Consider the following 12,750-nt stretch of genomic DNA (forward strand, 5'->3'; position numbering starts at 1 on the left):
CTTGAACCTTGGGGAGAAGGGTGGACGTTACAGTGAGCTGAGATCACACCACTGCATTCCAGCCTGGGTGACAGAGTGAGATTCTGCTCTGTCTCAAAAAAAAAAAGGATAGTTTTGGTTCCTTCTGACATTTTAATTTCTTTAAAGTGCTTTTTAATAGCAGAATACCAGGTGTCAGGGCAACTTTAGTGACTCAAGCTATTCTTTTAATGCTCACCAAAAAAAACAGCTTTGGATCTTATCATGTTTTTCTCAATATAAACATCATGTACCAGAAGTATAATTTATTCTGTAATTTAAAACTACATAAAGTATAAAACCAACCATAATCCAAACACGAATGTGCTTGCTAGTAGGATCATTTTCTACCACATTACAAAGTAGCACTTCAAAGAGGCGTGTGAGAGATACAACCACATTGCTATTGCTGGTAGGAATCAGTTCCTGCAAGGTGAAAATAAGATAACTTTCTTAATTTTCATCTTATTTAGAAAATAAGAAGATAAACATTTTATTTTTAAAAACTGATAAAGGCATACATGGTTTTAATAAGGTCTTTTTTTTTTTTTTGAGATGGGGTCTCACTCTGTCACCCAGGCTGGAGTCCAGTTGCACAATCATAGCTCACTGCAGCCTCCAACTCCTGGGCTTAAGAGATCCTCCTACCTCAGCCTCCTAAGTAGTTAGGACTATAGGTGCACACCACCAGGCTATTTTTTTTTTTTTTTAGATAGGGTCTCACTCTGTTGCCCAGGCTAGAGTACAGTGGTGTGATCACAGCTCAGTGCAGCCTCAACCTTCCGGACTCAGGCAATCCTCCTGCCTCAGCCTCCCAAAGTGCTGGGATGACAGGCATGAGCCACCACACCTCGCCTCATAAAGTCTTTATAATATTTAAACTTAAAAACTTTAAGTAGGCATGATAAAATATTTCTCAAATATTTTAGTTTCCCATATTACATTACACAATTATACATAACTGTACAATTGCACATAACACATTCTAAATTCTCTGATAAATGAAAACTAGCTACTGTAAGAGAATAAACAATGTTCTAAGGATAGCAGAAATGAAGTCTCTAAGAGCCATTCATTCATTTATTTATTCAACAAACATTTATGAAAAACACACTATACCTATGTGGCAAGCTAAGAGATATGGAAATAAAAGACAGAATCCCTAAAAATGGGTGATATTAAAATTGAATAGACAAAAATAATATAATAATGATATGACAGAGAAAGTCTCAGGGTAGGAGGAGGCTACTAGAGTGCTTGGGATAAACAATTGAAGGAGTGCAAAAAGAGGAAAACGGGAGAGAGATATATCAAGGAGGGCTTCCTGGAGGAAGTAATAATAGCTGAGCCGAATTTAGAAGGAAAATGTAAGTTTGCCAGGTAAACAAGGGAAGGATATTCAAGGCAGGGGAACGTATACAAAGAAATGGAGATGTGAGCAGATACAGATTATTAAGGGGATTCTGTAGGTTATGAAAATAGTGGTATGAAGGAGGAATGCCCCAAAAATAGGCTTGAGAAATAGACAAGAGTCAGATCCTAAAAGGTTTTTATATGCTGTTTTCAGGACTTAATTACAAGAGGAAGAGAATTCCAACGGAGGATTTTAAATAAAGGAATAGACAGAAAGGATTTGTGTTTTGGAAACTTCATTCTGTAGCAGGATGTAGACTGGACCAGAGCAGCTCTGTTGTATTGATTCAGGTAGGAAGTGATGATGGTCAGAATTGGGATACTATAACCGGAAGGGTGGGGCGAGGAGGTGGCTGCAGAAACATGGATGGAAAGAAGACAGGTATAAACGTTATCAAGAAGGGAAAATCAATAGATCCTGGGGCCTGGGCCAAGTGGCTCATGCCTGTAATTCCAGCACTTTGGGAGGCTGAGGTTGGCAGAATGCTTGAGGCCAGGAGTTCAAGACCAGCCTGGCCAACACAGCAAAACCTCATCTCTACAAAAAACACAAAAATTAGCCAGGTCTGGTGGCGTGCACCTGTAATTGCGCCTGTAATCCCAGTTATCTGGGAGGCTCAGGCATGAAAATCACTTGAATCTGAAAGGTGGGGGAAAGGTGGAGCGCCACTGCACTCCAGCCTGGGAGACAAAGACTCTGTCTCAAAAAAAAAAAAGTGGCTCACACCTGTAATCCTAGCACTTTGGGAGGCCGAGGTGGGCGGATCACAAGGTCAGGCGATCGAGACCATCCTGGCTAACATGGTGAAACCCCGTCTCTACTAAAGATACAAAAAATTAGCTGGGCGAGGTGGTGGACGCCTGTAGTCCCAGCTACTCGGGAGGCTGAGGCAGGAGAATGGCGTGAACCCGGGAGGCGGAGCTTGCAGTGAGCCGAGATCGCGCCACTGCACTCCAGCCTGGGTGACAGAGCGAGACTCTGTCTCAAAAAAAAAAAAAAAAAAGTCTGGGGACTGACTGGATGAGAATGAACTATGAGAAGAAAATCCGTTACTCATTACGTGGAAAGGTGGAGCTTATTTTGTATTATTTACAACATATAGCATTAGAGCTTTAAAACTACAAGGAACTTTGTCTATTTTCTCTATGAAGACACTATACAGGCTCTTCATAAAGTGGAATTGTTCATTTTTTCTTTTAAATGGCACTTTTTTCTATCCCTAAAACAACATTTTAGGATAAAACCGAGTATCTCTTTTCCCCACTCTGTATCAATATATTTATTTACATGTAAGAAGCTAATATGTGTGTGTGTGTGTGTGTGTAGGTGATGGTGGTAGTGGTTGAACAATGGTCCCCAAAAAGATATTTCCATGTTCTAATCTGAGGAACCTATAAATGTGATCTTATATGGAAAAAGGTCTCCGAAGAAGCAATTAAGTTAAAAATCTCAGGAGGAAGATGTCATTCTGGATTATCTGGTGGGTGCTACATCTAAGTCCTTATAAGTGTCACATGGAGAAGAGACATGTGGAGTAGAAAGCCATGTGAATATTGGCCGGGTGCAATTGCTCATGCCTGTAATCCCAGAATTTTGGGAGGCTGAGGTGGGTGGATCAACTGAAGTCAGGAGTTCAAGACCAGCCTGGCCAACATGGAGAAATCCTGTCTCCACCAAAAATATTAAAAAATTAGCTGGGTGTGGTGGCACATGCCTATAATCCCAGTTACTTGGGAGGCTGAGGCAGGAGAACTGCCTCAACCTGGGAGACAGAGGTTGCGGTGAGCCAAGATCGCGCCACTGCACTCCAGCCTGGGTGACAGAGCAAGACTCTGTCGCAAAAATAAATAAATAAAATTAAAAAAAAAAAAAAAAGGCGGCCATGTGAACATGGAAGAAGAGGTTGCAGTTATGTAGCCATAAGCAAAGGAACACCTGAGGCTACCAGAATCTGGATAAGGTAAGGAAAGAGTCTCCCTTAGAGCTTCTGAGGAAGTATAGCCCTACAAACATCCTGATTTCAGACTTCTGGTCTCCAGAACTGTGAGAGAATCAATTTCTGGTTTTGGGGTGTTTTCTGGGTTTTGGGGTTTGTTTTTTTTTTGAGACGGAGTCTTGCTCTGTTGCCCAGGCTGGAGTGCAGTGGCATGATCCTAGCTCACTGCAACCCCCATCTCCTGGCTTCCAGTGATTCTCCTGCCTCAGCCTCCTGAGTAGCTGAGATTACAGGCATGCACCACCATGCCTGGTTAATTTTTATATCTTTAATAGAGACAGGGTTTCACCATATTGGCCAGACTAGTCTCGAACTCCTGACTTCAAGTGATCCGCCCACCCCAGTTTCCCAAAGTGTGCTGGGATTATAGGAGCAAGCCACTGTGTCTGTAGTTTAGCCATCAAGTTTGTGGCAATTTGTTATGACAGCCCTGGGAAGCTAATACAATATGTAAAGTTTTCTCATAAACTACTAAATATTAAATAACTCATAAACTCACTAAATATACAAGTGAGTTTTTAGAGGCACATATTTAAAATAATTTGAAATACGAAAAGTAATTAGAATTTGTAAAGCTTCAGACACTATGGTTGTACACAAATAGTTTAGCGGGAATAAATTCAACCCCTGAGTTATTCAGCTAGAACTTGAGCAATATAAAACCAACAGTGGATAGTAAATGCATAAGGACAAACTGGTTTTAGTTATTCATTCTACCAGCCACTGTGACTTTAGACTTAGTCAAGTTGAATGGAAACAAAGAAACTTGAATAGGTCAGAGAATTATAGCGTTACCTTGCATTTTTTCTTACGCTGCTTTAAAGAGGGTGGTATTAACCAGGCAAAAAGTCCTTTCAGAAGAGCTTGATGTTCTGGTTCACACAGAGGTCCTTTCAGTGAATTCAACCAAGAAGACACAAGCGGTTCCCATCCTAACTGTGAGGGCTCCAAATAAATCATACCACAACGGCTTACAGTGGCAGGCTAGAGAAAAAAGACAAAATTTTCTTGTTGCACTGTTGCTTTTATACCAGTGGCACCTGGCAATTATCAACTGCTTCTTAGGATGACTTATGGAGATCCTTCATAATCTAGCTCCCATCTGCCTCACAGAGCTTCACACAGTCTAGACGTTCCCCATACAGAAAACTATTTGCAGTTCAGTTCCCCAGACATGTAAAGGCTCCATATCTTTAAACATTATCTTGATTTGGAAATGCCTAGGTTTCCAAATCCAATCTCCCTGGAGAAATCTTACATCTTCCTCAAAAACAGATCAAACACTCAGTTACCTTCCATGGTGCTCCTCTATCCATCCTCCTCACAGATGCTCACTCCTCTCCACACTTTTTTTTTGAGACAGAGTTTCGCTCTTGTTGCCCAGGCTGGAGTGCAATGGTGCGATCTCAGCTCACTGCAACCTCCGCCTCCTGGGTTCAAGAGATTCTCCTGCCACAGCCTCACGAGTAGCTGGGATTACAGGTATGCACTAGCACGCCCGGCTAATTTTGTGTTTTTAGTAGAGACGGGGTTTCTCCATGTTGGTCAGGCTGGTCTCGAACTTCCCACCTCAGGTGATCTGCCCAAAGTGCTGGGATCACAGGTGTGAGCCACTGTACCCAGCCATCCTCTTCACACTCTTAAAGCACTAACATGTAGCTGTGTGTTGGGATTATTTATTAACATGCTTCTCATTCTCCCTAAACAAGTATAAACTGTGTCTTACTCATCTTTGTATTCCCAGTGCCTAACCCATTTTCTGACATATAATAAAAAATATTTATTGGCTAAATTAAAGATGAAGAAATGAACAAACTGCTATTGTATTAAATTATGAACTTACGGACGCCTGGGAAAGGTCCATTGTTTCAAAGATGAGGCTCATTTGGGGGGACATCTGAATGATTTCTCCACTCATAAGGCAAAGCTAAAGGCAATTATTTTTCAAACATTTATTTTTTTAAATTTCAAGCTTCTCAGATAAAAACTTATACTATGTATAAGATAAAGTAGCTCCTGTGATATAATGGACTAAGAATTAGAATGGAAGCCAGAAAATCTTAATTCTAGGTCTAGCCCTGTTCATTATTACTGTTAAGCAAATACTTAACATCTCCGTGTCTCAGTCTCTTCATCTATAAAACAGGGATAATATCTCTCTTGTATAACTGTGGGAAGGGGGACTATAAGACAAAGTCCAAAATATATAAAATCCTATAATCCTATACAAATATCAGCTATTAAGAAAATTAAGTGAAATACTCCTGAATTTATAAAGTGACCATAGACCTTTTCATTAAATTAAAAAATAGAAAATAGAGAATAGCATGATTACTCATATACCCAGCTCCTAGATTTAATCAATGTTAAGATTTTGCCATACTGCCATTGCCTTTTTAAAAAAACATTTTAAAGAGCATTATAGACATCATGGCATTTCACATCCAAGTGCCAATGTCTCCAAAAAATAAGTATATTTTCTATGTAATCACAATAACATTATCACACCTAACAAAATTAATAATTCTTTATTATCATCTAATAGTCAATACTCAAATTTCCTCAGTTGAAAGCAAAATTCAATCCAAGACTATGCCTTGAGTTTTTTATGTCTCCTTGGTCTCTCTTACTCTAAAACATTTCTTCTTTTTTTAAACATCTCAGAAACTGAATTTATCCACTGCTTCCTTTCCCTCGAATTTCTATCTTGTCTATTATTAAAGCCATCCTATCTCCTCAATCTGTTTGGCTTGCACCTTTGGAATTATCATTAATTTTTAATTGTATTAATAATTATTATTAACTTGACACCTAAACTAACTTATTACTAAGTCTTTTAAATTCTTCTACATTTAGTTTTCAGTGCTTCCTTTCTGCTTTTACAATCATCACTTTTAGTTCCAGTTTTGCCCCTATCTAATCACATGTCAACAATGAGAAACTTAACATTTGTGGATTCCGTTTCTTAGCTGTAAAATAAATGAATGATTTAGCGGTAGATTGTCCAGTATGGTAGCTGCTAGTCATATGTGGCTATTTATATTTAATTTTAACCAAAACTAAATAAAATTTAAAGTTCAGTTCTTCAACTGCACTAAGCCACACTTCATATGCTCAGTAGCCACATATGGCTAGTGGCTACCTTCTCAGAGAACGCAGATAGTTGCAGTATTGTAAAAAGTTCTACTGGATGTACTCGTCTAGAATACTTTTAATCTTTGACCAGATTATTTCAGCAGACATCCTCCTAACTCTCCACAAATTTGAAAGGTAGGGTCAGCATTCTCCTCACTGCCCTGTGTTGTTTCCCAACTACTTCTATTCCACCCCAGTTACAACCCTTGACAACCCCTGCTTTTTTCCCGCCACTCAACAGCACCCAGTGATTCCCTCCTCAATAGCTAAAGTCCTTGGGACTTGGCCTAATCTCTCTCTCTACTATAACTCTGGCCTGATCTGGTGTTTATAAAGACTGAGAATCTCAACACAGCAGTCCATCAGATTCTTGACCACCTTGCTCCACTCCAGCTGTCCACTTTATGTATCTGGGACCTTCTCTCCAGAAATACTACACAATTCTGAAATATTAAATTCAAGTATCTCAGTCTCTGCCCACAGCCTCCAATCCATCCAGTTATTTCATTCATTGTCTCCTACTATACTTGCTCCTCATTTTCACAAGATTTTCACATCCCTGATGTTTTCACTTCTTTCATTAGGCAGCTTCTGTCTTGTGGTCTAGTGCTTCTACCATTCTCATGTCAATATCTTTAAAGTCTTACTATACTTCCAGGTCTGCAATATTACCTATGCCTAAGCTGCTTAGACTGGCAGAGCACAAAGGCAGACCTTGGTACTACCAATAATAACTTATGGTCTTCTACTCAATCAGGTTCTCAGTGCTAGCCAGAAATGCTTCTATGTTTTCCTAGATAGCTCTCTTTCCCATCTTCCACAATGGCTAATCTCTTCCTTTATCCTCAATTCTGCAAAGAACCAAGGCCCATCACTTCACGAAGAAAAGAGAAATCATCAGAACGATTTGCCTTCAAATTTCCACGATCAAATCTATACACTCACCTATAACAGTCTTTTCATAATTCCCTCTCATGCAGTAAGAGACAATCCATCCACTTGACTCTGAACCCTTAGACTTCACTCTACAATTAGAATAACCTTCCTGCTTCTTCATTTACTTTCCACCCTCAGCTCAACCAATATTACTGAATGAATGAAAGAAGGAATGTGAATGTGTGAATGACTAACCACCTATGACAAAGTACTTCAGTGTATCTTTTTTTTTTTTTTTTTTTTGAGATGGAGTCTCACTCTGTCACCCTGAAGTGCAGTGGTGTGATCTCGGTTTACTGCAACCTCTGCCCCTGGGTTCAAGTGATTCTCCCGCCTCAGCCTCCTGAGTAGCTGGGATTACAGGTGCATGCCACCACACCTAGCTAATTTTTTTTTTTTTTTTTTTTTTGTATTTTAGTAGAGACAGGGTTTCACCATGTTGCTCAGGCTGGTCTCGAACTCCTGATCTCAAATGATCCACCTGCCTCAGCCTCCCAAAGTGCTGGGATAACAGGCATGAGTCACCGAGCCCGGCCTTGAGTATATCTTTAAATGCTAATTAAATGAGTTTGCTTATTTAGTAGGGCAGTCATTTCATGTAAGTACGGAAATAATTTGTGATATATTCACATACTAGGATACTAATATAGGCATAAAATAAGTTAACAAAACTGAACTACAACAATATGAACATCACACATACATTGATTTAAAAAAAATCACTAAAGAGTAGGATTCCAATATATGAAGTTCAAGAGTTGGCAAAACTAATTCATCATAGAAGTCAGAAGAGTGATTATCTCTGGAGGAAGATAAACAAACTAGGAAAGAACATGAGTGAAACTTGTAGGGTATAGGAAATTCCATGTATCATTTTTTGGGTGATGATTATGTGAGTGTACAAACACATTTAAAAAATCATAGAATCTACACTTGAAATTGGTATACATATTATACTTTACATATGTTGTCTCTCAATTAAAATAAATATTAGAATACTTTCACTTTCTAGTTCTTTTGTATATCTCATAGCGCCTAAGGTGATATACTATATATAAACACTGAAGCATTCCATGTTTTCAAAAGGAATTAGGGTTTTGTTATTTTATCCTAAAATATTAAAGTTCTATAAGAAACCATAAGACTGAAGTCTCTTAACAACTTATTCTCACCCTAGATTACTATGTCTTCTGGCTAACACAGTAATTTTAATACACTATACTTTCATTCTATAAAAAAAATTAAGCCAAGCACTTACTATAGCACAGTTTTCATTGAAAAGAGAATTTATAAATCTACTCTACTTGCTGTATCCTTTATTTTTGCATCCTTTATTTTAAATAGAGTCCTAGTTGATTAATTGTTGAACATATAAAATTGCTTAATCATGGCTGAATCTGATTCTCTTTTGATCATGATTTACCTTTTTATTATCATCCAATACTGTGTTCATGCTCTCTATCCACAAAGTGTCAATAGGACCATCAAATACAACCCACTTCCGGTCAGATGTTTCTGATAAGGCAAATTCTCTAAAAGTGTTAGCCACAATACCATCAGTCCACTGAGGGGAAAAAAAAGAATTAAAAAGCTTGCCTCATAAAATTGGATTTAGGAGTGAAACTATGAAAATACTTCACATTTCTTGTTTTAACACGCACTTCCCATAGAGAGTTGGGAATACTTATATTTAGGTTACCTCATGAGACACTGGGTCAAACTGTCCAAAAAGTTGGCCCATCGTAATAGATTTGGGGTTTACAGTTCTATAAATGACCTTTTCTTCCTCTCCATAGCCACGTTCATTCATTAAACTTAGCGTATCCGCCAGCACATGCAGAACTTTTGTCTTAGCAGCAAAAGGCTCTCCTACTAACATAAAACTATGAAGGAAAAGAAATAATTATACAATAAGAGTCTTTAAAAAGTTAAATAATTTATATCAGTATATAAAACTTTACCCTGTGATAATTACTACTTACAATTTTTGAAAGCATATTTGAATTTTTCTCAGACATGAAGAAAACATATTTAATTTCTGAACTGGTTGACTCTAAATCAAATTCTTCACACTAATATTTTCTCCAAAAGGGAATGTAATAAAGAATCTTCAAATGGCAATGAAAACTTAATATCTGTGCACTCTTAAAAAAAACAAACCTGAAGCCCCCTAAGGAGTGAAATGGGAAAGATTTATATTCCCAAAGTCTTCATTTGCCATAAAACTGTAAGTGTTCTTTAGTAACTATTTCTGGATCTCCTCCCTCCTGGCACATATAGGATTTCTGGCCCTCTTGTGGAAAGACTAGGTAACTAGTTCTAACCAATAAGTAATAAATGGAAATGAAGGGCATGACTTCCAAGCGGGGATAGGTAATTGCCAGCTAGAGACCTCACAGAGCTCCCTTCTCCCTCTAGCATGGCTGTGACCCACAATGTTGAGGTGGTGCTTACTCTAATAGCCTGGGCCCTGAATGGTCATGATGAGCAGGGCTGCCCTGGTAACCTACTATGTATACATGAGAAATAAATCTTTGTTTTTTAAATCACTAACATTTGGATGTTGACAGTTCTTACAGAATATTCTCGCCCATCCTTAATAACAGAAGTTGGTACCTAGAAGGGGGGAGGGTGTTCTTGCCATAATAATAATAATAATAATAATAATAATAAAACCTACTGTGGCATTGACTTAAAGGCCAGGTTATGAGTGATAAATTAACTGTTATCAGAACCTAAGATACGGGCAATTATTGTTATGCAATGAATGATGAAACATTTGGTAAATGTATTCCTTGAGATTACCTGGAAGACAGCTAATTACCTAAGGTAATTAGAATTTCAGGTGAAAAAGATAGTAAACAGAATGTTATTAGTATATAATGGCAGGTACTAGCTTCACTTAAAAAAGAACCATAACAAAGAAATGAGCCCAGGAAAAAACATGGCCAGTTTGCAAGCAGGAGTGGAAGAGGGAGTCCAGAAATTCAGGGACTTCTAGAATTGAATGTATCAAGTTATTCTCATTCGCAATTGGTAAAAGATAAAATTAAGAAAACCTTTCAACAAAAATCTGTTAAAACTCAGTTTGGCATCAAGGATCAAATCAAGGGTAGGGTTGTTGTATCATATTATTAAAACCCATGAAGAATTAATATGTGCCGGGTGGCTCATGCCTGTAATCCCAGCACTGGGAGGCCAAGGTGGGTGGATCACTTGAGGTCAGGAGTTCAAGACTAGCTTGGCTAACATGACAAAACCCTGTCTTTACTAAAAATACCAAAATTAGCTGGGTGTGATGGCATGCCCCTGTAATCCCAGCTACTCAGTAGGCTGAGGCAAGAGAATCACTTGAATCCAGGAGGTGGAAGTTGCAGTGAGCCAAGATCTTGCCACTGCACTCCAGCCTCGGTGATAGACCAAGACTCTGCCTCAAAAAAAAAAAAAAAAAAAAAAAAGAATATAATTATATAATTCCCAGAATCATTATTTCAGGAGGATAAAATGATTCATGAAAAACAGACTAAGATTGTGGCTCCCTCCACAAAGCCTGATAAGGTCAAGGATACTTCAAGGAAATTTTAAAAGGTATGGCTTAATAAGGGCAGTAGTTATGGATATAGGAATATGGAGCTGCCTAGAATCAAATAGATAAAAAGCTGATTGTCTTTGAGGGAGTTTACTGACCAAAAAAACTGTGAGTCTAGTCTAAAACACATGTGAATGTTCAAGACTTAAATAATCCTTGGGAACTAGGTGTGGTGGGGCGCACCTGTAGTCCCAGCTACTCAGGAGGCTCAGGAGGGAGGATCGCTTGAGCCCTGGAGTTTGAGACCATCCTGGGCAATATCAACAGACTACATCTCAAAAATACATAATAAATAATTTTAAAAATGATCCTTGGGTATTGGATGCATAAGGGTTGACTGTACTATTTCCTCTATTTTTGTATTTGTTTAAAAATTTACATAATGTTTTTGTAATCCTACCTTTAAAAAAATTTGTGACCATTGAGATCCCAACTTTCTACAGGCAGGAAGCAGGCTGAAAACATTTCTCAGCTCCCAAGGGCAGTATTTTCTCTATTGCCTACTTCACATGTGCCCAGAGAAGAAAATGGAAATGGAAAGACCTCTCAGAAGGTTAAACTAAGGCTCATGAAGAATTAAACTGGAAAGTCCCTACCAGGTAGCAAAAATCAAGCAGAAGCAGATCCAGGTTTTAAGAAAGGTGGCTCTCTAAGTAAATATAAATAAATAAATAAATAAATATATATATATGTATATATATACACACACACACACTTTACTTATATAACATATATAAGTTTTACTTACATAATTATAAATACGAAATGTCCATAGCCACTTTAATGACACCCTGTATAATAAATCACATATACAAAATGCTTATGGCTCCTTGGATGAGGCCCTACAAGTGAGAGGTCCTGACGTTTAAACTCTATTAGTTTCACAATCAATCCATCTCTAGGAACTGGGACCCTCACGTGACCAGCTGGATTTCAGAATTGTCACAGAATGTGTTGGCTGTGTCTTCTATTCTTCGATTTCTGAATGAGAGTGTTTGCTCTGGTAATCCTGTTCTGGTAAGCCCACTATTGTGCACCGGGTTTGTGGAGAAAAGATAACTTGTCTTTCTAGGTTGTAGGTCTCTGGATCAAGAGGAACGGCTTCCAGATATGATACAAAGGCTATCATGCATTGTCACCTAGGGATCCTGAACTTTGAGTCTGGTTCATTTATTGATTAGAACTTTTAGGTGCCTCCCTGGGAAGGGAAGAGTATGTTTTTATGCAAATGGTGGTGTTTATTAGTGCTAGGTCACTGAATGAGTACTTCTTAACAACCCTTGTTGGACATGTAGTATGAGAAATAAACCTTTGCCTTTTAAACCACTGGGGGGATGGGGGGTGGGCGGGGGTTGCTCTCAAGCTCACCTAATCAGTTTGCCAAGTCTTTGGTTCATGGATTTTAGTTGTTTTAACAGTTTAATCAAGAAATAACATCTAACTATAGCAATATATAATCTTACCCATGTCTAACAATCATCATTTCGTATGTTTGAATTATTTTTTCAAGAAAAAATTTAACAGGCTGAAGATTATGTACATTGCAGGCTTCATGAGCACATTCCAAAAATTCCTGAAAAAAAAAAAGTAATGCATTTCTACCACACGTTATAAATCATGTCATACCTGTCTTACAAGTGTAGATTTTAAATTTACTAGTAA

The 12,750-nt window shown here is 38.2% G+C and overlaps 1 protein-coding gene across 1 annotated transcript in view; it reads right to left on the minus strand.

Annotated features, from left to right (window-relative positions):
* DNAH12 (dynein axonemal heavy chain 12) overlaps nucleotides 1-12,750 on the minus strand; it is a 236,638-nt gene that overhangs the window by 121,355 nt on the left and 102,533 nt on the right. The window contains exons 29-34 of the mRNA XM_033210211.1: nucleotides 12,552-12,661; nucleotides 9,199-9,382; nucleotides 8,923-9,063; nucleotides 5,272-5,355; nucleotides 4,224-4,412; nucleotides 325-444 (exon numbers count right to left, since the gene is read on the minus strand). Coding sequence (XP_033066102.1) covers nucleotides 325-444; nucleotides 4,224-4,412; nucleotides 5,272-5,355; nucleotides 8,923-9,063; nucleotides 9,199-9,382; nucleotides 12,552-12,661 — 828 coding nt within the window. The remainder of the gene's footprint in view (nucleotides 1-324; nucleotides 445-4,223; nucleotides 4,413-5,271; nucleotides 5,356-8,922; nucleotides 9,064-9,198; nucleotides 9,383-12,551; nucleotides 12,662-12,750) is intronic.

Source organism: Trachypithecus francoisi, unplaced genomic scaffold (genome assembly GCF_009764315.1).
Source record: "Trachypithecus francoisi isolate TF-2019V2 unplaced genomic scaffold, Tfra_2.0 Lachesis_group0, whole genome shotgun sequence".
Lineage (NCBI taxonomy): Eukaryota > Metazoa > Chordata > Mammalia > Primates > Cercopithecidae > Trachypithecus > Trachypithecus francoisi.